The sequence below is a fragment of the Erithacus rubecula genome, assembly GCF_903797595.1.
Source record: "Erithacus rubecula genome assembly, chromosome: 6".
In the NCBI taxonomy this organism is placed as follows: Eukaryota; Metazoa; Chordata; class Aves; order Passeriformes; family Muscicapidae; genus Erithacus; species Erithacus rubecula.
This window is the reverse complement of record NC_136688.1, coordinates 51,102,030-51,125,832: the sequence shown is the minus strand read 5'-3', so window position 1 is coordinate 51,125,832 and position 23,803 is coordinate 51,102,030. Positions and strand designations below refer to the sequence as shown.

Here is a 23,803-nt window from a genome sequence, read left to right as displayed (position 1 = left end):
GTATTTACTCAATAAAAGCAAAAAAAAAAAAAAAGGTGAAACTTTGCAATTGAAAAAAAAAAAAAAGTGAAACATTAGAAACAAACAGAAAACAATCAAAGAGTCAACAAAACAAAATCCTTATGTCTTTGCAATTTTTAATTAAAGAAAATGCAAGGGGTGGATTTAAAATAAATCAATGGGAAAAATTCCCAAGTTGGAGACCAGTTGTTCTAACCATTCTCTGCTTTCTGGTATTTCAGAATCACAGAATTTCTGCAAATGCTAACATCTGGGGAGCAATCCTCACTGCACTGCCCAGGAGACTTCCCTGCTACAGCCACAGCTGAGATTGGCACACTACCTGAACACAGAGAAAAAACAAACAGTTTTCCAAATGCTTTTAATTATCTTGTTATCCAGGTCTGTGCCTGACACTTTGCTAGATGACAAACAGCTTAAATGAAATCAGGATTGATTGATCAAGTAAATTATTGGCCATACAAAATAGTTTCAAAACCCCTGCAGACACGTTTTCTTTAAGCTCTAAAGAGGTAAAACTGCCTTCTTTTCTTTTTTAAACTATGTTATTTCTGGAGCTTTTTCATATGCAATTAGACAGGGTAGACTACATCATCCCTCTATTGATCATCAGGCATTTAAAAGCAGTTGAATTTATAGCTTTTTTTCCTTGATTTTCATTCATTTCAGCTAAACTGGTGTATAATATATTCTGAATGCTCCATTAATACTTTTAATCATAGCTTATATAACTCAAAGCCATTTATCAGTTTTTACAATTTCGAAGAGATTTTGCTTAATTCACTCGTAATTGACATCTGATATCTTCCACCCCAGTACCCAGATAAAGCCCACTGGGTCAGACTCTCACCAAAGCACTGATCCACAATGACCACTCTGCTTTACTAACCCCTGAAGCATGTCAAAAAGCAGATTCTACATTATGAGCCATTTGTTCAAGAGGGTGACTAGGAACAAGCTCATTTAAAAAACTGACTATTTCTGTCTCAGAGGAAATTAAAAATAAAAATACTTGAGAATAGGATACAACCACCACCAAATTGTAATTTTAGTTAGATAAATGCACTTCAGATTATGCACCCTTAGTCAGTTTATCTGTTATATGTCACATTTTGGCACAGATGGGGATATCTGCAAATGCCTGACATTGAAATATGTATTATAGTCTATTTCTGACAGAGAAATAAAATGTAAAACATCATACAACTTTCCCAAAGTATGCTGGATAAAGGTTTTAGACATTTCATTCCCTCAAAGTATTATGTGCAACAGCTTCTAGAAAATGACATAGTAACTATTATCACACAGTAAAATTCATTGCAAACAGCCAGATAATGATAAAACCTCACACCTCAGAGGTTCCCTGCCCACAGGAACACAGAACAAGGTGTAATATCAGAAAACGCAACACAAAGTTTCTCAAGACCAAAAAATATTTTCTTAGTTTTAGGAATTTGTTTGTCATAATGAAACTATAAAGGCAGACAAACAATTGAAAACAGTTCTCATTAGTTTAATTTCTAATACTGAGATTAAAAACTACTCCCAGCTTGTTGAACAGCTCATTTTCCGTCAACAGGAGCTCTACAAATGTTTCCAGGCAAAGACAAACATCCTTAGTCTGCCAAACAAATGGCTTTCAGCTTTGTTGTGGTCTGGTCCTTTGAGTGTAAGCCATGTCAGATACAGGAAAAGAATGCCATTTAATTAATGCTGTGAGCCAAAAAAGTGAATAAAAAAAGCCCAAATGAACCAGTAATGGAAGCTGGTTCTTTCAGGCTAACTCTCTTTGAACACAGCAAAAGACAGACTAGAAGTGCTCCTGCAGCAGCTAGCACAAGGCTAACAAATTATTTTAAAAATAAAAAAAGTTTGCTGAAAAAGTTTGCTAGAAAGTGAGTCAGTGCCAGCTGCAGAGCACCAACCTCTGCTGGTCACCTTCTCCCTTAAAGGAGGAGGCTTTTCACAGGATGTTGTCCCAGGCCAGCTCAAGCCTGACCTGTGTATTAGGCTTCTCCTGGTAACTGCTCACTGAAATATGCCCTAGATCTAATAAAGAGCCTCAAGCAAAAAGCCTTTATACAATACAAGTTTGCCTCAAACTTAGCACAACTTAAAAACAGAAAGGGATACTCATTACAAACAGAAAAGCCTGAGCATTTTAAATTCTCACCTTTTCCTTGCAGTTCTTAGAACACTGATCAACACATGGTCGGAAAGGACACAAACCATGTTAAAATTGATGTTTAAGAACACTTAAATACTTTAACAATAAGTATTGCCCAAATAAGTGGCAAAACATCTGCACATAATGAACAAAACTATTTGGCTGAGGAGCCAAGTTCTAAAACAGGAAAATGAGAAGTGATTTAGTGCTATTACACAGGCTTGCTTAAAAAACCCTTGCATATAATGGCATTGCTAATTCAAAAGAAAAAAAATTCTTTTTTGTCTAGGAGGAAGTGAACTCTGCAGCATCTTGTTTGCAGTGAGACCAATATCCACTGGAACAGCTTACAGAAGTCCATTTGTGGAGAACAGTGATTATGACTAACACCACCAGCATGGGAAAAAACCTCTAAGAATTCCCTTTTCTTTCAAAGCAGGGAAGTTCTGGTTACAACTTCCTCTTCACTAAGCAAGAGCAGCAGAGCTGTAATTAGGTTCTAAAACAAAAGTAAAATGTAGCTGCATGTGGCTGCCACAGAACTTCCTCAGCAGCAGACAAGAAACCCGACCCTTCCAGAGCTGTCAGGGCTGCAGGGAGGGCATACCAAGAATTACTGCTCCGGAAAGCAAAGCAAGTCCTTAACAAGGTTAACTTCTTCCTGGCAGCTGAAGTATCGATGTGGAAGATGGAACACAAAGAAATCAGAACTGGCAGCCTTTAATCACCATTTGTTTCCCCACCTAAGGATGACTGGGGCATGCAGCTACACCGCAGCTGAGACACTGTACACCACACCCTCTTCTGGGCACAGCCCTTCCCTCCCCACCATACCTCAAATATTTTATCTCTCTCTCCAGAAGTGTAAGATCACAAGAACTTCCATCTTAGCTTCCCCCCTAAGATCCACAGGTCGTGTGCAGTTGGCTCCAAAGGCAGCGAGGCTGCAGTGCTGGGGGAAGGGGCAAAGGCTCACAAAATAAAAAGCTTTGGTCAGGCAGAGCTGGCAAGCAGTTATGTTGTGCATTCACTCTGCTTCCTGCAGCAAGCCGACACTTCATTTTAATAAAACTATCTTCAGTTTTTGAACTGAAAACTGATACATCTTGCTAATTTTTTTCTGTGCTTGTATAACAAATGAGCTTAGAGAGGAAAGCACATTAGCAATTTCACTCCACAAATTTGATCTGATATCTACCCTGCTATTTGGTACTATTCTTCCAGACTCTCAGTTAAGAAATTCAGTGGTTCCCAAGATCATACTAGAAATCACACTACATAATCTAATTTTATAAACTGTAAATAAAATTTAAAAATGAATTCAATTACAACATAGATGGAGCCACGATGGACACTGAGCTGGCTGAAATCCAGTAATCAAAGGCCCATCATGCACAGTTTCAGCTTGTGGCTTTACCAACTGAACACCTGTGACCTGTAAAAGGTTTGTATTGTACCCTGATAGGAGCTAAACTGACATTAGAACCCAATCTCAAGTAACACCATTTGAAGGACTACAATTTTACATTTTTAACTGAAAACATAACCTCTTTATTCCTCTCTGACCATTCTTCCTACACCCTGATGTTTCCCCTTTTTATCACACAGCTTTTGTTTTGCTTCCAAGTGCTTGAAGCCTTCAACCATTTTTATTTAGGTATTCCAAACTGCAATCTGCCACAGAAAACAACTTTATCTAATCCATCATATTACCCAAGTTGCACTTTATTTTCACCCTGCAATAACCTCAGGGACTAAACTGAGAAAAATTCTGAGAAAAATGGAACCAGGTTATCTCCTTTTACCCCATCCACAGCCACACGAAGTCCCTAACTACTTGGATGATGGAGCCTTTCTTCTACAGGTTATTCTTTGCCTCTGGATGAAACCATAAAATGAAAGAACTTGTGTGTTTTTCCCATTTACTTTTGCATCATTAATCTTGATAAAAAAATCTAGTCACATGATTTTTATAGTATTTGCATAAAATATAAATGTGTATACTCTCCAGTTTACTCTGGTTACTCTCTTTTCATTTTGTCCGCAGGTAAATTCTGTGTATTCTCTTGTTCAAACAGAAATATTTCAAGGGAGTTTTTATCCAAGTACTCAAAAGTAAACAAAAAGCCTTTGACTGCAGCACTTAAAAGGCCAGAGTTAGAGAAGTCCCAAGTAAAAGTAACATTTAAATGCATTTCCTGCATGGACTCCCAAACAGATTGGGTTGCTTAATGCAAGAGCAGGGTTTATCACTCTGTACTAAAAAGATAAGGGGATACAACTGTAACAGCACATTAAACATTCAGAGCTAGAGGGGAGAAACCAGAATAGCCATGGCCCAATTTGTTTCATACAACTGCATCACCTCTCCTGCTGCAAACCACATGAAAGGCACAGAAACTACCCAGCCTTCAGTCCACAGGCAGTATTTTCAAGGCCAGTTTAAGAGGACAGAAGAGAAGTTTTGCATTTCTAACTTTAACAAAGTGACAGGCACAAAGGAGACATGGGGCCATGACACCAAACCACAGATGTCCTCTCTACAGAGTCAGCTCTGCTTGGGAGACAAAGGAAGTGGCAAATACCACTGTTTTCTCAGTTTACAGCTCTGTACGAGTTCAGCTTGAACAACTGCAGCAATATCTGTTACAAAACCAGCTATTAAATACAGTAGTCAGATGTGTGCAAAGGTATGCAGTGCTCAGATTCTCCAGCACAGGCATTCAGGGTTAATGGAAGGAGGTGGGGAAGCAAACAACTTATAATACAGATTAAAGATTAAATGTAAAAACATACCTTTTGTAGACTAGTTGGGTTCAGCTGTGTTTTGTCAATTATTTTTATGGCAACCTAAAGGAAGAGTTCATGATCAGTATTTTCCATAAGAACAATACTGTGTTATTACAACATGTTCAAATCCAGTAACAGAAATGGAAAACATGAAAATTGCACAAAAAATGTTTAAGTTCCTTCTGCAAATTATGTACTTGTACGTAAACTAGAAGCAAGAGTGGAAAAACCCTGGTATTTTAAGGATATTAAGATGAGAAGCTTGCTGAATCTTTGACTTGTCATTAAGATCATCACACTCATGGCAGTGGAATCTCCAACAGCAGACAGTGCCCCAACAGAGAGCAGTGTGCCTACAGATAATATTTACACAGTATAATTACACAACAGATTACACAGTAGTGACTGGGCATTGGCAGTTTCTAAAAGCAGATATTTCAGAGCATATTGAAAGCATTTCCACACAAATTTGGCAAGAAGTAAGTTCATCTTTGGAAATCCACTAAATATTTGTGTCAATTTGCTCCCTGATGGGTACTTAAAAAAATATCACTTGGGAATCAACAAAAACACGTTGGCCATAATACAACATTTTGGGTAAATACACTCCTTTACTTGTTCTCCCTTTTCCAGTAAATGCTGCACAGAAATATTAAAGAACAAAATAAAAATTTCACATAATAAGCAAAAGAGAAATCCCATACCATGCTAACAGTCAGAACCTGAAGATTTGAAGCAACGAATAAGCAACAGAAACTTCAGTGCAATGTGATTTGGATACTGGATGAGGTAGAACAAGAATGAGAATCTCTCTAGAATTACACACCAATTGGTATTTTTCCTTTCTAAATTAGAGACTAAACGTACCAGAAGAAGCTCTACAGAAGGAGATGGTGCCTCTCAAAGAGGCAAGATGCTGCAACTCAGCTGATTATAATACCTCACTGGTGCAAAGGCTTTCAACTCCAATTTTCAGCTCAAACAGTAGATGCTGCTCCTTCCCATGCCACAGCTCCCATTTCCCTGCATCACTTTGTGCTATCTTTGTCACCTCATTAACTTGGGGTTGGTGACATATGGAATACAGAGTATCTTACATCAAAGCCAATTTATATCCCTACATTCAAGTGCAAAAACACCAGGGATGGATTGTCACGATGGAGAGGGTAAGAGGGGAACAGTGTTCAATGCTTGGGTGCATCACAGAATTACATAATGGATATGGTGTTTTTCTGAAACTGATATTCCAGATTTATTTTGAGCTCTTCTAAATGCAAGATACGATGAGACATGATTGAGAAGCCATCTAAGAATGCTTTTACTTTGGGGAGTGTTTTCTTCTAAGGCAAGCAACTGAAATCAAGGATCACTATTTCCCGAGGCAAAATTCCATTGCAAAACCTTGAGAAATCACTTCAAAAATACAAACAAGAGAGAAAAACATTAAGCAATAGGTATTTTTATATTAGCAGCTGTGTACGAAACCAAGAAAGATTTTTATCTCTACCTTTATGCCTGTTGTTAACTTTGTGACAATAGTTCAAAGTTATTAGCTTCCTGCAATCTCTTTTAATTCCATACTGGATGCAGTGACCACTGCCTTTGTAAACAGCAGATAATGTTATTTGAAAGTGACCTGGTGCCCCAACACTACCCATAGCTTGGTAAGTGCATTCCACTCAGAAAAGGTTGCATTTGTGTTCTTGGCTGTACCATTCTGGTCAATCTTTAAAAGATGTAACCCTTTTTCAACCCACCAAGTCTTAAGGTACCATGTTACTGCAGAACCAGCCCACCTCAGTGTGCACTTGGTGCCAGGTGACCAGAAAGGTCTCTGACACTGCCAAACAAATTCAGCCCTGGAGATACAGGGGAGGTACAGAGGTACAGACCTCAGTTTTCCAAAATAGAGACTCTTGGGCCTGTTCAGTGCACTAATTACAGCCTTAAAGGCAGTTTGAATTTAGAGAATTGCTATCCACATGCACACTGAGAGTACAATGTGTTAACATGGACTGTGAGAGCTTGAACCCATCATCAGAACAGGGAACAACTTCAGGTGCCCTGAGAAGGTTTCCAAATCACAGGCAAAGGCAGCCTGCCCTCAAGAATAGCTCTGACTAGTCTGAGAAAGTTAAATGGAGAATTTTCTAAGTACAGTTTATAAAATATTAAATTGCCTTTCAAAGCAGAAACTTTGCTGTCTTTACATAAAGTGCATTTTGAATGGTTTCATGTACTGTGAGCTAGGGACAGTGCTAGAAAAATGCAAGATCACCTACACTATTACACCCCTGTCATGATATTCTGTGTGAAATTGTTAATAGAATTAAAACTGAGTTTGCTTTCACCATTCACAATAACACAACTTAAAACATTCCTCCTACATGATTTCAATAAGGGAGTTAAAGAAGTTGGGACACTGAGCAAATTGGCCAAACTGCTACTATTCAGAATGTTTTCTCCCTCTTAAATTTCACTTTCTCCAAGAGAAGAACAGAAAGAAGATGACAATAGATTCCTTGGAGTCAGACTTGGATTCTGAAAGAATTCAGCTTCACTGGGAAACTTCAGTTCCTGGCTATTAACTGAACACATCTTTAATGAACAGAAGGGTCCATAATAATTTCGACCACATCAGCAATAGCTGAAATTAGTTTTATCTTTTAGATTCATTTTGGCAAGTATGGAAAACTTGCCAGAGGAAGCACCTCTTGATAAAACTACAACAGAAAACACACGGATTACAGCCAAAGAATTAAGAAAAGCAGACTGACAGTGAAGACTTGTGGTTTCAAAAGGGCAGACAGCCTACAAATAACACTCTCTCCTAGGCAAAGGATCAAGACAGATGGTGTGTCCAAGCACCAGCTCTAATGTAGTGAAGCTGATCTCTAGCCATACACTCCCTAAAAGACAATTCAACCCTCTCAAGTTAGGCTGATGTTCTGATCATCCCCTGAAGGGATAAACATCTCTTCCTTTCTGTAATTTGAAGATGGGCTCTCATCATGCAACCTGCAGACACACTAAAATGGAAATGAAAAAAGAGTCCTAGAACTGAGTCCAGTTGGGAACATAAAATCTTCATCTCAAGCAACAGGAAAATTCCCAGGAAAGGACTCCAGATGCAAGGAGATGAGCAACTACCCTGAAAGAATGCTTAAACAAACATATCCTCCTCCAAGGAAGTGAGAGGAAAGTGCTGATCTGCTTGAGGATTTGGAAGCTCCTCAGCACAGAAGTATAAAGAAAGAATGGCCATAAAGTGAAACTGATGGTCACTTAAAAGGACATTCAGAACAGAGACACAGATAGCAAGGAAAAGATAAGTGGGGTTCAAATACAGCAAGAACACAGCAGAGATGAAAACTCATTTAAGTGTCACTCCCAAATCTAAGCACTTAGTTTAGGTGTTGGTACACAACATGGAAAAAAGAACAGGAATAAAGACAGGACAAGCAGCAGGAGCAAGTGTGTAAAGCAGGAAATCACAAATTCAGAAAGCTGAGTGCCATCTGGCTGAGGCCAGGCTGAGAATATGACCCAGGAATTCTTATGAGAAGCAGGTTTTTAAAGAAAAAAGAAAAAAAAAGCATTCTTGCAGCACAGGTTCTTAGCATCTACCAAGAAAAAACCAGCAGAACAGGGTTTAGCAATGAGAAGACAATTTTTTTTTTCCCAATTCATCATAAAATTCCTGAACTCAAAACTGGCAGGGAAAAACCAAGGAAACAAAGTTTAAATGCAACACATTTTCCTACAATTTACTGTACCCCATGGAAACACACAAGATATGATTACCTGGACTATTGAAAAGCCTCGTGAGGCTACACGGAAATTTTTCAACTGGATAAGCTGAAAAGTGCACAGACTTGTGAGGTTTTTTTTCTAGGAAAGATGACTAAAGAGATATGAGGCTGGAAATAAATGAGTAAGAGTCTTTCAAGGACAAGATTTTGGGACCAATCTTGTTTAATATCTGTATCAGTGGCCTTGGTACAGGATGTCAAACCATAATGATTAAGTCTGTTACAGGAGTTAAGAGGCAGCATCAAATACAATAGAAAACCAATTTAAACAACCTTGGAGATGAGCTAGCAATGAAACTGAGATGCAACATACAAGGTTGGTGCTGTTGCTGATTACAAGCAAAACACATCAATTTAACAGCCATGAGAAAGGATAGCACAATCTTAAGATTGATCAGATAAATACTTCTGTAAGGGCAAGGGTGAAGTAATGACATTGGGGAAACTGCTATCCAGAATATTAGAAATAATTCAGGTCACAGAGATCTAAAATTATCAAGGTTGTACAGTTTATCTATCAAGAAGAGAAATTTTATTCAACTCCCTCTTAAGAAAAAACAAAGTTTTAAATATCTTGAAGATATTCCTATAAAATTAGCTTACTTATTCTCTTCTAAGCAATGACACTAATTCAAATGGTCACAACCCAGGAAGTATTTATGCTCTGAATTGACTGAACTACATCAATTCCATGAGAATGGAAGAAACTCAGTATTTTAACCTTTCCAAATTTAGCCAAAAATGTTATGCTATCCTCTTCACTTGTTGAAATTTCAAACAAAAATAATGAACCATAGGTCAACACAGTTATCTGCAAGTAAAGGAGAATGTACTTCACTTTTTGCAAAGTGTGACAATATCTACCTCCAAGTTCAATATCTATAATAATGGCAAAGAAATACTAACCAAGTACTTGCATACCTCATCTTATGTATCAGTAAAATGATGAGGAAACTTAAGTGGAAACGAATTAACCAAAAAACTTTCTCTACAAATGAGAATTAACTTTAACACCAGAAGACAATGGGAATGGCCAGCTCCCAAAAAAAATCCATCTTAACAGCTCTGGCAAAACAATGTCCCCTCTCTTCTTCCCTCTGTTCCTGCTACTGAACTCTGTATTAGCTCAGAAAAGAGAAATTCCCTTAAAGCACTGCAGCTTCTGTAAAAGTCCTTGCTGGTATCAGCAAACATTTACTTCATCAGACAGGTTTGGCAAGAAAAGGTCAGCAAGGTGCTTCTCCCTCTTTCAGTACTTCAGAGTTGCTTTTAATAAAACAGCACCAAGAAACACCTTATTGTAACAAGCAGACAGGACTACAGCCACCAAATCAGAACCACCACTAAGTGCAAGTGATTAATTACACTGCAATGGCATGCAGAAACTAAATATGGAGCTGAGTTCAACTCCAAGAAGAGATGCAAGAGAAAGCAAGTCTATGCTACACACAATGAGCAAACTGTCATTGACACACAGACTATCCCTGAACAAACTGAAGCATCTTCCCAAAGCCACCCAGCACTGCAGACACTCTGGAATGATCCACCCTGAGATTCCTGAGAGATACATTTCTTTGGCAAGAAAATACTGCATTTGGGCTACTTGGAACATAATTAAGACAACATTTAATTCTCATGCTTGACTTCACCTCCAATACATCCCTGCAGTATAGAGACAATAAGAGGCAGTCTTTCCAACAAGCTTATTTAATTGCTGTATATTGATCTGCTTTTTGAAAATGTAGGATTTATCCAAGAATATTAGTAGCAAATTTTAACATAATTCAGCTGGACAGAGACCTGTACAAGTTTAAGAAACCATTTTAAAGAGAAATTGTTTTGTAATCACTACTGAAAAAGTAGTTTTCAATTTCTGCTTTTTTCTACATCAGTGGCAATATCTCCAGTAAAATGTGCTCTATCTTCACCGACTTAGATGCTGCTATTCCAAGAGAACCTCCACACCTACAGCAACTCACTGCTGTTTACACCCATACCACTTTACCTCTCTGCCAGTTAGGATGTGCCTTGCCAGTTTCACTTTTGCAAAATTGCCCTTTCCAATGGTTTTAAGGAGTCTGTAATTCCCAATGTGCGGCTGCTCGTCGGCACAGGAGGCTATGGAGTTCCTGCAGCGAGCTCCAGAGCGCCCGGGTCGAGAGGAAACTTCCTGCCGTCCGTCTCCATGGGACGTGTGCTGCAACAAAAACACGCGTGGGTAAGGCTGAGGGACAACACACCAGTGATGAGCAGCATGCAACATTCAAAAACATCAGCAATGCCTTTGAAAAAGCCTTCAAAGGATCCTACTGAAACTTCATGTTCGCACTGAACTTTGTTCTGATGGGGCGATAAGGTGGTGCCCAGTTCACGACACAATATTCACTTCATCACCTGGTGAAGGCAGTGGAACATCACCTGCACTGCAGCAACAGCTGAGCACTTCTAAGTAACTTACATGGACTGCCAGATCAGGTACAAAATATAGAGGTGTTTGATATTATTCCCACTTGCATTACTGTGCATAACTAGTGCAGGAAAGCCTTTGGAAAGAAAAAATGAATACAGATTTTCCAAGAGCACAATCTGTTAAAACTTACTGGACAACTTATATTAATAAAATACTAAGAGTTTTTTTCCTTTCCTGTGGTACTAAACTTGTGTTCCTACAGTTCCACATGACTGAAAACACCCAGGATGACCTGGAGAACAAGGGAAGAAATCTTATCTAATGTACTGAAACCTTGAATATTGACAGCCAGTTACAGAGATCTGAGACAGTGTCTGCAATCTTTTAAGTTCCTTTCACTCTCATTTCCCTGAACAGCTACTAATTGCAAAAAGGAATAGCAATACATTACCTATAACAGTCTTTACTCATTGATCACATGGTTAAGAATAAAGTATTTTTTCATTTCCTGATAGCCTGTTTATGAAAGAGCAGGTACCCTCTTATGTTCTTAAATTATGGTTGAGGTCCATAAACCAACCACACTAATTAAGGTATTAGTCATAAATGTTTAGGGCCTCCAAATGTGGAGCAAATATCCGGCTCCACCAAAGATGACACATTAAATTCACAGTCACCCCAGAAACCCCAGATCTTGCTCTTCTACTACTACTCCTCTTGCTGAAACCCACTGTGGACAACAAAGAAACTGGCATACAGCAACACTCAGTCTGAAAATCACTGTAGTGTGAGGATGAGATCATACCTCAAGAGCTAACAACTATGGTACAGGCACAAATGAACAAATCCATGCTTGCATGACACTTGGCAAGTTTCACTTGTCTGATGTAACCTTGTGACCATATACTCTGACATCTTAGGTTCCTTGATTTGTTAATTTGAATGCAACAGCTGTGATCAAATTACTTTTAAAACCACATTAATTTCATTTTTAAAATGCTAATGATAGGAGTCTATGGCAACTCCTGGAAAATTGCTTCAATAGTTACTATTTGAAAAAGCACACAATGTTTTAGTATCAGTTTGGCCTTAGCTTCTCCTTAATGCCTGGCTACTGCATTGGCACAAGACTTGCACTTCCCATAGAGGTACTTAATTTCTCTGATCACAATACACTTTCACTTTAGTAAGTGATATGTGTATTGAGCTCCCTAAACAGGCTGCTGTACAAATGACTGAAGACAAGGGAACATGTCCTGTAATTGTTGAGAACCCTCCTCTATTTTTCCAATATCTTTTTGTGGGGCTTATGGTAAACATGGACCTACCATACCAAGAGTAGGTGCAGCAGGACAGAGGTTGCATCTTCTGTTCAACACCCCACTGATTTCACAGGGGCAGAACTAACTCTCTTTGCAGAAGACCATCTGTACCTGACCACCCAACCCTGATTTACTGCTTCTCATTTCTGGATCCTTACATGCATGATCACATTTGGCTGAAGTGAAATGCAAAGTTTCCTTTCATGCAGAATATCAAGTGTTCCTGATGTGTGGCCCATCCTGCCCTATTTCATAGTCTAGCAATTTTATCAGTTTTCAGGAGCAAGATTACACATTTTTTCCAAACCACTAATAACTGGCACAAGAAGCACACCCGTAACAATATCCAGTAAAACTTCAAGGCTTGATAATAATTCAGTGGTCTCAATAATATCTCGAGACCTACAACAACTGGATAAGCATTTATCAATCAGTAATTCTCAAGGAGATGAAGGACAAGCAGTCAACAACTGAAGGAACTACTAAGATAGTGAAATCCTGTATCAGCAATTCAGTATTTTGCATGTCCTTAATGTCAGACTAGTGCTCATTTTCCAGGCCATCTTAGCCACCCCTGTGTGTGCTGGCACAGTGCAATGCCAATCCTCTGTATTTCCCTAAACTTTGACTTCTAACAAACCTTGCAACACACAAGGCAGAGAACTTCTCTGTCAGCTCCTTTCATACCTTGTAGTGTCAAATTATTCAGACCAGCTAGAAAAAAGCAGCAACTGCTGATGCTAGATGCTAACATCCTCCTACATTGCTGCCCCTGGTGATCAGGGACCAGGATGTTCTGTACAGGGCCATGAGATATTTCTTGGATATATCAGAGGAAAGTTCATTTCAGTTCAAGTACAGCATCCCAGGAATACAACTGTACTACTTACACAGCACTTCACTGAGTTGATAACTTTCCTCAGACAAAGAAGTGTATCAAACTATTTAAACTACAGCCCTTCCACACCTGGGCACTTGGCACCAGCTGGCTTCAGCAGGAGCCAGACTGCCTCCCAGCAGGGCTTGTTAGCTTAGGGTCTCCAGCAGACAGATTCAACAACTTGAATTCAACAGCTTTTGAATCACCCAGCTGACTCTGAAGACACAGTAGTTGTGCTGCCTTGTACTTGAACTACAACACTGTTAGTCCTGAGCAAGCCTGATCATCAGGTATGACATATTCCCAAGCCAGAGAACAGGTTAGTCAAAATTGATCTAACTCATACCCTACTACCAGGTAAAGGAAAGATTCTATTTTACTTACAAACTCTATTTCACATATTAAACCACCCAGTTAATGTGTCTTAACAGTTTTACTGTCCTCTTGTTGAGAAATGACTTCTTGTGTGCTACAATTTTTTCATGCTTCCTAGCTTTGCATTTAAAGGGTGGAATTAAAAGCTGTGAACTCATTTGGACTAGGGTTGATACACTGAACACAATCTCCTTGTATGGAAGTCTGCATTTCCACCCCAACCCAGATTATTTCTTTACAATAATATGACCTTTTTCAGCTGTGGGTTTAAAGTATCAAGCTGTGTGTTCCCAAGCAGTTCAGTTCTCTCCAACTGATTTGCTCAAAGCCCTGTTTCACTCTGAAGAAATCCAGCCATTTGCAACCATATCTAATTTGGACTATATTCCACTTTACATAAATAAATCTATCAGCAAGTCCTTCCTCTGTCAGTTACATTATTATACTGAACAAACAGCAAGCTTTCTAAAAACCACAGAAAACAGATTGTCCATTTCAACATGGATTTTCTTTTGCATATGGAAATGAAGAGCATAAACTCAAAACTGAGTGAAAGTGTTTCTCCCAACCCAGTCATTTTCAAGAAGCCGTGCCAGGCAGATGGAAAGCTAAATGGTGTAGGCAAAAAGCAAAATATAGGTGGTCCAATAAAAGCTCAAATCATGCATTGGCTTGTATAGCATCTGGCTGTCCTCAAGTACTTCCCAGGGCAGTCTCCCCAGCACACAGATTAACAGTGCCAATCTCAGTCCTGAGAAATGGCAACAGCATCTTCTGCTCTCCAAATCATGATGGTCATTTGTCTTTTCCCTCAAATCAGCAAATTTTGCCTCCTTCACTACACTGACCCCACCAAAATTCTCTTCAATTTTAGGCTTCTTTTCCAGGTCTACATTTATATGGTTTTAATAAGATATGGGGTTTTTCTTAAAAACATAAGTCAAAATCAGCATGTGTTCATTTGTTATAAGTTTCCATACATTGAAGTAGGTGAGTTGCATTTCTGAAGGTGTTTTCTGTGTAAGAATAACACTTGCTCATTTAGTCATCATGGCTGAGTGATTCCCAAAATATCTGTCTTCATGTAAAGCAAGACCATGACAATGAGAGGGAAACTGAGGCAAGGATATTGGGTACTTTGTGCAACTTAAGTTTTGCCAGTCAACACCTCTCTTAGAAGAAAGTCTCCTGAAATCCACTCATGAAAATAAAGCACTTTCCTCCATATCTTGGCATGCATCAGGTTGCATTTAGAAAATCTTTTAAATAGTTTAAACGTTTGTCCTTTTTTTGCACCATCCATTTTCAAGCTAACAGGACAACCTTTGTCATTAAAAAAACCCCATAACAAAACATTCTCCTCCTCCCATCAGCCCCACCCTATTATTACTCAACCCAGAAGGAAATGAAGTAAAACATCTCCATTTGTGAGAGACCTCACTGCAAGGGAGGGACTGAACTCAAGACCAACTATATTTGGAACACAACACAAAACCCACCTTTTCGCAAAAGCCTTCCCCCAATGATGAGCCGACATCCTTTCATAGCCAGATAATGATTAGCATGAAGAGAAAGGAAAAAGAAAAGGAAAAAAAGTAAAAAGCAAATGAAGTATGAGGGTGTCAACAACTGAAATCTTTTTGGTAGATGGTAATTTTATCCAGTATCTGTATGGTTTCAAATATCTTAATATTCAGAGCATTAGAAACACACAGGACAGGGGGTGACTGGTATCAAAGTTCTTGAAGTGCTTAAGAAGGTGCCAAAAGTTGAGGAAAAACCTGAAAGAAACAAAATCTGATATCCATTCGAAGAGCTGAAAACCAGTAAGAAATCAGAATGTCCATGACCTGCAAAAATCCATGTTTAATTACAGAAAAAAGGAAACTCTTTCTGAAACACAAGAGGGGGACAAATGGCATCAACTTTTTAAAAATATTTATGTAAACAGTGAGAATTAGCTTATCATCAGCAAAAAAGAACTAATAAAATTTAATCTTACTGAAGTCTCCAGGAATGTTTATTACCTTAGCTGTTACCTCATCTCTGCATGAAATACTACAAAGTGATATAGAATTTCTTGGAAAGCTGTCAGACCAGTAACAATCATGACAGACTCATTTCATTCAGATTTTTTAATTGTAATGTGAAAATGCTGTACTCAAAGTCTATCCCTTATAATGCTAATAATGTAAGCATTCCAACACATAAACATTTGAGACACTAAACTGCTTCACTACCTTAACCTGGGCACACAATATATAAATACATGGTAATTTCTGCCTGTGCACTTCCCACTAGCACTCTCATATACAGAAAAACTTAACAGGATATATACCATAATTGTTTGGTTTTTTTAAACTCAAAAATATTTTATATCAAACATGCAAAGACAAAATTCCACTGCAGCCCTTCCCAATGTGTTGTATTTTATTTCCCACTCTCATTAACATCTTTAAGAGCACAAAGATTGCTGAGTACTACTCAGTGTAAGAGCAAAAAGGTAGCCCTAAGGATATGCACAGAGGTAGCATCTTACTGAGCACAGATATCCCTGAAACAGCACAGCAGGGCATCCTGCAACTGCTGACAAAGGAATTCTACTGGAAAGTCAAAACAGAGACTTATGCTCCTGGCAGCCACCAAAGGGTGTCACACTAAATGCTCAATCACAATTGTTTATACACCAGTTACTGCTCTGGGATTCCCTAAATCACCATGTATTATTTTCCTGGATTATAAAATAGGAATGCAGCAGGTGAAGATGTCCTGTACTTGTCCTGATTTTACTTCCCTTCTACCAGTGACCAAGGCACAAATCAGGATATGGAGTGAGGTGGGTTTAGTCAGACCCAATATGCATATGTTGATGTTTGCATAACCAATTATTTGGTTCCAACACATATAATTAAAAGGCATTTTTTAGACTAGCTTGGTCCACAATCAATCTTAAGGGTAAACAGTCACCATCTCACAAAATTTTAAAGGGTCTCCTACAAAGAAAAATGCTATCCACCTAAAGTGGCACTGAAGCTATCAACCCATGAGGGCAGATTTATTCACTGATGTGGGCTACAGTCCAACCATTACGGATGTTGTGATCGAGTGGAACACTGAAAGGGTCAGAATCCATCAAGGGATACAAGCAGATCCTCTAGCAATATAATATAGATGTTAAGGGAGAGAAAACACTAATTGGGATGCTTCTATTGTCAATAGGGGAAGATTTCACTGCACAGTTCTCAGCCTGCCATAGTGTTCATTCATGTAATTGGTATGACATTCATGAAAACGAGTGGCTATTTTAATTAGGTCAGACCTGTGAAATCGCCGGATTAAAGGGGGAACCTGAGGAGTAAACAGCCTTTAGCACATGGAAGCTATACCTCTGACACACATTCCTAATTCCTCCACACCTCAGTGGGGAAGGCAAAATAAAAGAAAAAAAACAGGAGTAACACTCAGGACACAGCAGATCCAGCTCAAAGTGAGCACAGCAATGCAACACCCTACACTGGGCAGCCTGGTGGAGGCAGACAGCAGGGACACAGGACACTCTCACCTGGCAGAGGGAATTCTGGCTACTCACCAGCAGTGGGAATTGCTAGTGACAAGTGCAGCACTGCCCTGAAGACCAGAGTGGGGAAGTGCTGACAGCAAAGCACTAACAGTCCTCAGCAAAGGAAGGATGCTCTCCCCACAGACATGCAGGGTCTGGCTCAAGAGTGCTCCCATGTCAAACCACTACAGCCTCTGCAATGTGTTTGGCAGTATTTGGTTCATGGTCTATACAGCATATGAAAGAGAGTCAATCTGTAATTCCATGATTAGCACTGAACAACACAACAGTGAAGAAATCCTGCTTATATAATCAAAAAGATAAGTCTGGTGCCGGTTAGAAAAGCTCTTTAAAAGCTCTTTTGTTGCTTCACATTATCAAGATCTGACATTCATCATATCTTTCCAGCCAAAGTTCCTTTACTGCTGATTAAAATGGATATTTATTGACATCAGCCTGGGGAATAATAGCTAAAGAGCCAACCATATTCTATTCTTCATCAACAATACTGCCAACTAAGTTGTTTCCAGAATCATCACTGTCAGTAATTACATGCTAAACAAAAAAGGAAAAAAAACCAACCACCTCACAGTTGGTTTTCAAAAACCACATTGAGCTTGCAGATAAAAAACTTTGCTTAGGCTTTAATCCTGCAGGAACAAATTTTATTTGAAAGTCAATTTCTGCTTATATGTATATGCATACACATTGAGCTCAGCAACTTGCTGCTTTATGGGTAAGAATCCCTCTTAACCCAAGGCTTTCATTCCTATCACAGGTGTACTCAGTATCTTTCAGGTTCATATTTTAAGAGCAGTATGCACCTATTTATCATATGTTCTAAAGAATTTTAGTGGCAGATGATCTCCACGCTAAGCAGAGCCAACTTTGATATGACATGAGCCTAAAAAAAAAAGTGACCTCCATTTTTTATCTGGCTGACACCCATGAGGCAGCATTACTTGACTGAGGAGAAGAGGAAGTTGCAGACACATGCTACTTATATATCATATGAAATGGAGATCAGGAGAGACAAATGCCTCCACTCTTTGAATTCCTTTGACTTGAGTCACCTGAGACATGTTGTCAACAGGAACTGCCCGCTTACATCAACATGAATATATCTTTTGGCTAGAACTAAAATGGAGAATCAAGCAGGTAAGGATACCAGGTGAGCAGAAGAAGTCTATGAAGTTCAGTGTACCAAGTATGTATTTCCTCTCATTTATTTTCTTTTAACAATTCCTGCTGTTGTGTTCTGTTTTTCAGATTGCTACTTCTAAGGCTGCAACATAAGTCATATTCGGTGGTGCTAATGAATTCAATCTTACAATGCAACATTCTCTGGACTAAGGTCCTGCAACCTAGTTTTTCTGAGTTACTGAAATAATGCAAAAAAGGGGGAAAAACGTTTATTTCCAGGAACAAAACATCCCAATTTACAGTGTTGTAAACACGTATCTCTGTTTGTAGTTGTGGCACAACTCAAGCTACTCTAGCCCTAGGGTGCTGCGCTACAACTGGCATAATTCAAACCAAAACAAAAACACTAGGAAGCATTTCTAACCTTCCCCACCTGAACTGGACATTGTGTTTGCAGCCACAGAATGGGGATAACTCCACTTTCCCTAAGGGTTGATAGCAGTCAGACCAGAGCTGACCAGGCTCATCACACAGCCCCACGATAATGAGTGCTGGCACAAACCGCGGGTGGGAAGAGGCACCGAGGCTGATGCCCCCAGCAGCCTCCCATCAGTGTGAGCTGACTGAAACCAGCTGATTAAACACCACAGCACAGCCTGTTCAGCACAGCTAAGAATTACATGTCTCACTGTAAAAATGTGGAAATACTAGCAGCTGGTGACTCGCAGTGTCATGCAGCCTCACCAGGTATTTTCTGAGTACACTGTACCAGGCCTATCGGGCATCACTATTTTTTTTCTGCTCTGAGGAATTTTGGCACTGAAAAATACATCCCAGGTGAATTCCTAAAATATTTTTTATTTCTAGTTATTTTGCCACCTTCACCCAATTGAATTCAAACCAGAACATTTATTAAAAGTGGTGAAAAATACAGAATTTTCTTCTATAGAAGATAATCTGTCAGAACTCTTGGCCACAGGAACACTTCCCTCTTCAGTCCCTTCCTTACAAAAGCCCACAGGATTTCATGCTATGGAAGAAAGCATTCCAATTACAGATCTATCTGTAATAGGAGAAGACTGATAAATAATATATAGAACAATGCAAGCTTGCATATTGTCTGCAAATGCTCTAAAATGCATTTCATCGTTAATTGGTAATAAACCAAGACACACTGCACTAACTTTCTCAGTACCTTAAAATACATTTTTGTACCTAACTCTGCGTTTACTAAATCTTTTTAAATAAAAAAGGGTGGTACTTCCACTGCACAGAATCCTTTTGTGCAAGCACAGTTGCCATCATGCTGGCATTTTTCAATAGCAAATTTTTCACATTAGGCACAGTCATGGAGATAAGAGTATATTTTAGTCTTGCTTTTCCTCAAATTACTTAAATTTTTAATTCAGATTGGCCTGCAGAAACAACATATTCAAAACAGTTGCCCTTTTTTCCCCCCAAAAAAACCCACAGCTGTGCAATGAACAGGGAGGTTTTAATTAACATCTTTAATCCAAGATTTTTCTTTTCTATTTCAAGCTGTTAAAAAAAGTAATCTTCCAACCTCCATACCACCTGTATTTCCTTGTTTCTATCTATAGTTTGCTATCATCATCCCACTCTTTGAGTATTTTTTTAATGAATAGTTGTCCTACTCCTCACAATCTTGCTCCTTCTGCTCCTGTTTCTTCGTCACTGGTGTCCTCCATCATGCCTTATGCACATTCCTCTGTGACTCCTCTCATCTTTTGTTTCCCCCCTTCTATCTTCCTTTCCCACTGTGTTTCCACACTTTATTCTCCTCCATCTTCTTTCCCCTCCATCTCATCACTAGTAAAACAGGTTTACTCATTCTTCTGTCATCTAAAGTCCTTTTTCTGTGTCTGTCCTGTCTTCCAGACTGGCATGAAGCAGGTCTCTGCTGTCTCTGTTGCTTGCTTTCTCACATGCAGGACATATTTTTGAAAAAGACAGAGAAGCTCTGATCCTGTCCTGCACTTCTGTCCCCTGAGAGCTGGCAGCCACTGCTGCACAAGCCATGGCCAGAGAGGAGCTGCTCTGTCTCTGCGGTGAGGAGCCAGCTCATCTCAGGCCTACAGCCAGCTTCCAACTGTCCAAGTGTGAAGTTCCTATGATCACAGATCATCTGGGATGCCTTTCCTCTCAAAACCAGGTGACTCGGAGCCAAATTCTTTCATCTCAAAGGCACTAAAGGCTTGGGAGCTCCGAGTAGCTTTTGGGGAAAGTCACTGTGACAGTATTTCCACTTCAGCATGTCTTGATAAGAAGCCTTAGGAAAAAGAATTAAAATCAAGTACTGGCAATTATACTTTTTTATTCAACAGAACCTGCCAGTTGCTGAATGTGGTTAACTGCAAGCACAGACAATGATAATTTACACTCTGTCATTCTGGAGGCTAACTTCATTTTCAAAACTGCAAGTATAGGCATGGATAAGCTATGATCAGCACACTTCAACCAGATTCAACACCAGCCAAGCCTTTGTCAGCAGTGGGAACCTTCCAAGCAGAGAGAAGGCTCTAATAGGGTCCACAACCATGGCCCAAAGGCTAGCTGAATACCTTGGCACCTCCTAAGCCTCTTCAAAGAGTCCTCTGAATATTAACTAATTAGATTTCTTCTATGGAAAGAGAATGAATCAAGGCTCAATTTACCTGCCAACATAACACACCCAGATTTGGAGGAAGAACAGTTAGATGAAGTATCAAAATTATTGCATTTGGTATTAAAAAAGAGACCTGGCGTTCACAGTGGTAGGGGTAATTCAGACAGACTAAATGTCAGATTTAAATTTAGTTTTTAAGCAAGGCATAACAGAATAGAGTTTGGTAAATTTCTAGATAGCTGATGGCCAAAACATCAGAGAGCTTGCTGAGAAATATGGTATTGTACTGGAGGGGTGCTTGGCTCACTGGATGGGCGAGTACTTGGATTAATCACTCCCTGCCAATATCACTACCCACAGGTATTTCTGTGGACACCAGCACAGAACACAGCAATTGAAAAATATACCTTATTCTAAACCTAAGGCAATTCATCAGCAAGCAAGACAATCCATGTGTGTCAAATTATGAAGATAACTAAACAGAAGTGTTAGACCAATATTTTGAAGTGAGAACAAGGTGCCTTAAGTGGAAGACATGTAAAAATTTAACTTGAAGTGCTAGAACATAGAGCTTGTGAATAATTATGTTTCCTCCAGCACATATTAAGTCTTTCCACTGTTAAGTTATCCCTAGTAGAGTTTGAATTAATTGGGAAATCTGATGTAAACACTTCCTAAAATGGTTCACTCTATGGTCTCCATACATTCACATGGATGTTGAAAACCCCAGTCAGGTCTGGCATAGACTGAAACAATCATCCAAATAAACTCTGCAGTATCTTGTAGAGTATGTTTCAACTTCAACTCTCCCCGTGGCATAGGAAGGGCTGCATAATATTTTAATTATTTTCTTCCACAAGACAGGAAGCTCATTGAGATTTTACAACCAAATATGCTTAGTTGGCTTTTTGCTCAATACAGCCCTTAGCCTGCAGGTTGCATGTAGTGCTAAAACAAATAAAGATCACAGAAGTTAGAAGTGCCTATTATGTCAATAAAATCTAAATCCCTAGTAATGCAGTAATTGTTCCATGCAGCATGTTTTCTAACGCTTTGTCTGGTCTTGTTTTAAACAATGGGGCTACCATCACTTTTCTCGGACTATTTATGGTCTGGAACAATCCAACAGTTTTTCCTGATCTTTAACCAAAGCTTCCACCTTTTATGCCAGTCCAAAACATAAGAAGGCCTTGAAAATTTAAAAAAAAAAAAAAAAAAAAAAAAAAGGCCTCCTCTGTCAAGCTTAGCGTCTATCTTGTAAAGAATATCAGATAGCCTTTACAAAAAGCTGAATACAAAGTTCACCGATCAACTGATTTTAGACTACAGTGATTGACAACTCCCTTCTGTTTATCATTTGGGGACATGTCAGAGCCTATGCAGAAAAATGGTTAGACAGCATACACCAGGATCAAGGAAGTTTCAACTCAGGAGAAACACAGTTTCTATCTGCAGAAAGGGAGTCTCCTACCGAGCTTCGTGTGTTGCTATATGCTCCTATGGTAGGAGTACTTATTTTTTTGTTCTTTCCTCCTTTAGCATACGACCTTAGCAACTGACTTAATCTTGTAAATAAAGTGTCAATTCCCAAACCTTGGCTTTGTCAAGGTAGGAAAAAAAAAAGGGGGGGGGGTGATATTCGGTGTGAAGGCTCCCTTGCGCGAAAGGTAATTCCAATAAAGAAACCCTCCTAATGTCATATGAACAGGTGACTTGCCTAACAGCGTCATTACCACCGAGAACCCTGCAAATTAAGCAGGGAAGAGGCCTATTATCTAGGTCACCTAGCCCACCCCTAGCCAGGCTGAATTATTCCCATCTGTTTACCAGAGGTTTATTCCGGTGCTTTAGCAGTAAGTTTGCATATCAGGAGAAGGCTGCAGACCCCCACGGCGGATCCCCGTTACCGACATAACCAACCCGATCCCCGCCACCCTGCGACACTCAAATAGCACAGGGGGAATTAAAGAAGGGACAGCGGCTTTGGGAGGGGGAGGGATGCAAACGCCGCGGAGCCGGCGAACCGTGCTGTGGAAGGGTTAAAAAAATAATCAATTCAGAACAAATGGGCAATCTGGGCAGCGTGCAGGCGGCGGGCGCTGCTGACAGCGCGGCGCGGGGCGATGCCCCCGCGGCGGGGCCGGGCGCGGCGCGGCGGGTCCCCCGCGGCCGCGGTACTCACGTTCTCGGTGTCGCGCTCGTTCACCGTGGGCAATGGAGTCCGAGTGGACATTTTCCCTCACTCGGGCGGCCGCGGCGGCGGCGCGCACAGACACACACACGGGCCCCGGGCTGCGCGTCTGCTCCGAGATGGTGGTCGCAGGGAGCCACCATGAAGGACGAGGTGCCTGGCGGGGGGCGGCGTCGCGTCGGTGCCCCCCCACTAGATCCTCCTCGGGGAGCGGAGCGGCCTCGCCCCCTCCGAGTCCTTTGGGCTCATCCTACAGCCGGGGTCCGCAGGGGTCAGCAGCGGGGAGGGGGCCGCCTCATCCAGCGGGGAGGGGATGGAGCCGAGGGAAGGGATGGAGCCGGGGAAAGGGAGGCGGCGAGGGAGCGGCTCCGCGGGGGAGGGGGTGAGCGCAGGGCGGGCGGGAGGAGGCGGCAGCGGGGCGCCGCGCTGCCCGGCTTCTCTCCGCTGCCGCCGGGGCACGGCTAGCGCAGGCCCGCCGCCCGGGGGGCTGCCCTCTCCTTCCCCCGC

At 40.3% G+C, this 23,803-nt stretch overlaps 1 protein-coding gene across 21 annotated transcripts in view; it reads right to left on the bottom strand.

Annotated features, from left to right (window-relative positions):
- The window catches only part of MARK3 (microtubule affinity regulating kinase 3), a 60,208-nt gene extending 36,714 nt beyond the window's left edge, over nucleotides 1-23,494 (bottom strand). For 15 of the 21 annotated variants that reach the window (XM_079308883.1, XM_079308899.1, XM_079308894.1 and 12 more), the window contains exons 1-4: nucleotides 23,288-23,494; nucleotides 15,277-15,315; nucleotides 10,796-10,987; nucleotides 4,985-5,038 (exon numbers count right to left, since the gene is read on the bottom strand). In XM_079308883.1, the coding sequence (XP_079165009.1) occupies nucleotides 4,985-5,038; nucleotides 10,796-10,987; nucleotides 15,277-15,315; nucleotides 23,288-23,338 (336 nt within the window). In that variant the 5' untranslated portion in view covers nucleotides 23,339-23,494. The remainder of the gene's footprint in view (nucleotides 1-4,984; nucleotides 5,039-10,795; nucleotides 10,988-15,276; nucleotides 15,316-23,287) is intronic. The other 6 variants (XM_079308897.1, XM_079308901.1, XM_079308888.1 and 3 more) reach the window with 1 other exon arrangement.
- Between the last annotated feature and the right edge of the window lie 309 nt (nucleotides 23,495-23,803).